This window comes from Sinocyclocheilus rhinocerous, unplaced genomic scaffold (genome assembly GCF_001515625.1).
Source record: "Sinocyclocheilus rhinocerous isolate Xijiao unplaced genomic scaffold, SAMN03320098_v1.1 scaffold3125, whole genome shotgun sequence".
NCBI lineage: Eukaryota > Metazoa > Chordata > Actinopteri > Cypriniformes > Cyprinidae > Sinocyclocheilus > Sinocyclocheilus rhinocerous.
The window spans coordinates 139,636-143,680 of NW_015641451.1; the positions used below are offsets into that span (position 1 = coordinate 139,636).

Below are 4,045 nucleotides of genomic sequence, written 5' to 3' on the forward strand. Positions count from 1 at the left end.
CTAGGGTAGGTCCTCGGTGAGCACCCCCTCTGCTGGGTTCAGAAACCGGGTGCTCGACTTGCAGTGTTTATTTCACTTGTCGATATATGTCCAGACGGTACGATAAGCCGGGTTTCGGCTTCATACTTCCTGGATCATGCGGCCAGGTCACAGGATTCTGCAGGAGCCTTTTTGATCATCAGGCCCCCGGCACGGCACTGCAAAAATTTCCTGGACGTCCGGGCTGGGCTTATGCTTTCAGGCTGCCCTGTCTGGTCTACCGTATCTAGGTCGCCCTGAGGGGCCTCCCGATCACCAGGATATCCCATCTTGCTGAGACATAGAGCGGGAAGTATAGGTGGCATTTGAAAGAACCTTCTTGTGTAATGCTGTTTCAGGCAGTGCTCCCCTCACCTTAGAGGGTTGTATTTGAGCTTGACTCTCCCATTTGGCTCACTATTTAAAAAAAATCCATGTTATGGTAAGTGTGCACGTGAAGTATTTGTACACTTTCTAAAATCCACACTGTGGTAAGTTCGCACGCTAGTACTCTGCGTTCTTTTCTAGAATCCTGTATGGTAAGAGCTACGAGCAGCAGCTTCGTGCTCTTTCTGAGTGGTTTAAAACCCCGATTCCGCCTTGGGCACCACTCCACCTATGTATCCTCTGGATACCTACTTTAACAGGGTGTTGCTACTAGAGGTCTTTTGAGACAGTTCCTTCAGCATATACAGAGCGTGCGGTAGCCCCTGTGTGACAGGCCAAGACTTAGTATGATTCTAGGCTCTTGGTCGTATTCCCTTAAAGGAATCTATCCTGATTCCAAGCCTTGAGCTCTACCCCGGGCCCAGGAGTTCTGGCCCTAACAGATACGTTTTTTGGGGGGGTATGTATCCTAGGCCTTTGGCCGTAGGGAATAATGTCACTGACAGCCGTCTAACATCCACAGGGGCAACTCCCATGGCAATATGGTAGAGTTGGTACTTAGTGCTCGCCATGGTTTCTGGCATGCACTCTTCACCATTCAATTGGTTCTTTTTAGACCTGGTTCAGAATCATTTGTTTGAGAATCAAACCATACTTATGCTATATGTTTTGAATTCACCTGTAAGAACTGGTTAATAAGAGTCATTTGTTCAAGAAACTCACTACATTGTGTGCATTTTATTTTTACTTTTTTTTTCATTTAAAACAACTGACTCATCAGAACTATTTGTTTGGTAAAACGGTTGGACTGGCTTCACTGTTTGTTCTCATAAGATTCATTTGTGCAGAAATTTGACTTCCAGATTGCACTGTATGTTTTGATTCACTAAAAAGAACTGGTTTAATTTAATTCATTCAGGAATCAGACCACACTGTAACCACTCCTTTTGTGCACAAATCTTACAACTGGACTCACTGTATGTTTTGATTCACTTTAAAGAGCTGGTTCATAAGAGTCATTTGTTTAAGAATCAAGTACACTGTGCGCATGGAACTGAATAGACCAGGTACTTAGTTTGTTTTATGATTCATCTGCAAGATCTGGTTCAGAAGAGTCCTTAGTTTGTAAAAATTGGTTGGCATTGTCAGTTTTTGATTCACTACAAAGAACTGGCTCAAAGAGTCATACATTTGGGAATCAGACTCCACTGGTGTGACCGTGCTGCATGTTTTTGATTCCCTTAAAAGAGCCTGCTCATAAGAATAATTTGTTTGTGAATCTTACTTCAAATGCTTTTGATTCAGTAAAAAAAACCAAATTGCAAGCCTAAATGTTTTCTCTTGCTGTGATCCTGTAGTTTAGCGAGGAGTACCTGAGGAAGATGCCGAGGGGTGGATGGCCGCGGGTGATTGTGGTTGCTGATGGTTCGTGTGGAGACTCCTGCTCGGTTCTGGGCATCAGCGCTGATTACATCGTAGAATCATGTCGCGCTTACGGCGCCAATGCTACTATAGAAAGACTGGACCAGAGACAGGTGAGATGCTTATATGCAAGTCTTTCAGAAAGCCCATGAAATCAAATTTGGAGTTTCGTTGCTTTTAGTACATGTCTATTAATAGCTTGACAAGTTGATAAATGTGCACTTAAGTGGATTTTTATTAATATATTATCTGCAAGTACATAAAAAAAAAAAAAAACTTTTAACATTTGAAACACTTCAAGTGTACATTCAATACAATTAAGCACACATCTTTTTCATGGTTATATTAAATAAAAATCTGTATTATAATTTAATTGATTTTAGGTGTTTCTTAATGTTAAATATTGATTAATAATGATGATAAAAGCCAAAGTGAATACAGGTAGTTGTTACCTTAATAAGCTAAAATTACTCTAAAATCAAATGTAAAAGGTTTAGTTGTGTAACCTCAGCATACATCCAAATACATGTAACAATGTTTGCCATTAATTAAACTATTGAAATTAGATGCTTTCACACAAAGTACATTTTAATGTGATTTTAAAAAATAGGGGCCATTCACACAGAATGCATTTTTTTCATTTCTTTACTTTTCCATTGTTTTTCTATGTAAACGGACATGCTAGACTATGTGTATGACCGTTGTACTCATGTCTTGCCTCTTTTGCAGCGTCTCGCACATGAGTGCCATGTTTTTAAGACAAGTTAAAATAATTTCAACTGTTACATGCAGTTACTTCAATGTCAGTTCCAAAACAGTGGACCAATCAGAAGATCCCGGAGGCGGGGCAAGCATTGCAAGCTTTTGTTTACAGTAGCAAATTGGCATGGCAAGTGTTTTATTTGATTCCAACATGCTGAACGGTGCTTTTTAAAAACATTTTAATCCATTTTAGATGCAGAGTTCTATGTGAACGGCCCTTTACAGTGCATATTCATTTTTCTTTCTTTCTCCTTGAATCATTATACCGTATCACACCATTACATCTCAGTAGCAACCCTTTTTTCCTCTTCCCATGCTATTATTCTCAGAAATTTCTCATTTGAGTTCTTGAATATGAATCGAGTGTTAGTCCGAGCGCTCTGTGGTCATGAGGTCATCAGGGTCCTACTGGGCTGATTCATTTTATGAATATGGCTGAGGAAATTAAGCCATTATGAATAATAATAGAGTCTATTTCTGCCAGCAGTAAACACTGATGATGCAGGTGAGGCGGAGAGAAGCTGCAGCCTCCATCATTAGCACATGTTATGAGGAACAGATTCTGTCTGTAATTTGATTGTTTTTACACAGGTTTAGAATGACAGTTTGTATAATTGATTTTTCTCTCTGTCTTTAGTTAATGGGCTTTTTGTTTGAACAGATGGTATTGCGGGTTTAGCTAACGCAGATAACCAAGGTCAGCTAGCGTCCCCCGGCAGGCTGTGTTAGTATACTGTTATGTATACAGTAATTCATCAAACAAGCTTTAGCAACCTTGATAAGGTTCAGAGATAAGCAGGGTTTCAGTCTAATTAGTGGAACTGAAACCTGGCTCTGAATATTGAGGATTCATGACTATCAGTACCAGTTGTTACCAGTATTCACGCTCTCTGTGAGCCTTAAAGGGACGTTCACCCAAAAATTAAAATTTTGTGATCTTTTACTGAACACAAAAGATATTCTGAAGAATGATGGCGACCAAGCAGTTTCGTCAATGTCAATGGGAACCAGAACCAACATTATTCAAAATATCTTATCATATCTAATCACATCCAATCATTTTGAGATTGCGCATAACTTTTGGAGAGAAATAGCGCAGAGACTGGACAATGATTAAATTTTCTAGTGCCCATGTGCTTTCAAATGAAATATACTTTAAAAGGCTTGCGTTCGGCTGTACACTAGCGTACATGTAAAAAATTTTGTATATTTTGGGTTTCAGAATTAAACAGGCTGTCCTAGCAGACATGTGGCCTACCTTCAACATTGAAATGCGGTTGAAATAATATTGCTTGTTCCCTTTCGATACTTCACTCGTACTGCATCTTGCTTAAGACGCATATGGAAAAAAAGCCTTTTTTTCTCCTGAACTGAAGCCTTTTTTCATTCATGCAGTGAAACTGCACGGCCATTGGTTCGTGCAAAGCTTCAAAAACGAACCAATGGCTCGGCAGCG

General features: G+C 39.9%; 1 protein-coding gene across 2 annotated transcripts in view; it reads left to right on the forward strand.

Annotated features, from left to right (window-relative positions):
* LOC107754988 (uncharacterized) overlaps window positions 1-4,045 on the forward strand; it is a 25,407-nt gene that overhangs the window by 7,433 nt on the left and 13,929 nt on the right. For both annotated transcript variants that reach the window (XM_016571634.1, XM_016571633.1), the window contains exon 2: window positions 1,764-1,940. In XM_016571634.1, coding sequence (XP_016427120.1) covers window positions 1,764-1,940 — 177 coding nt within the window. The remainder of the gene's footprint in view (window positions 1-1,763; window positions 1,941-4,045) is intronic.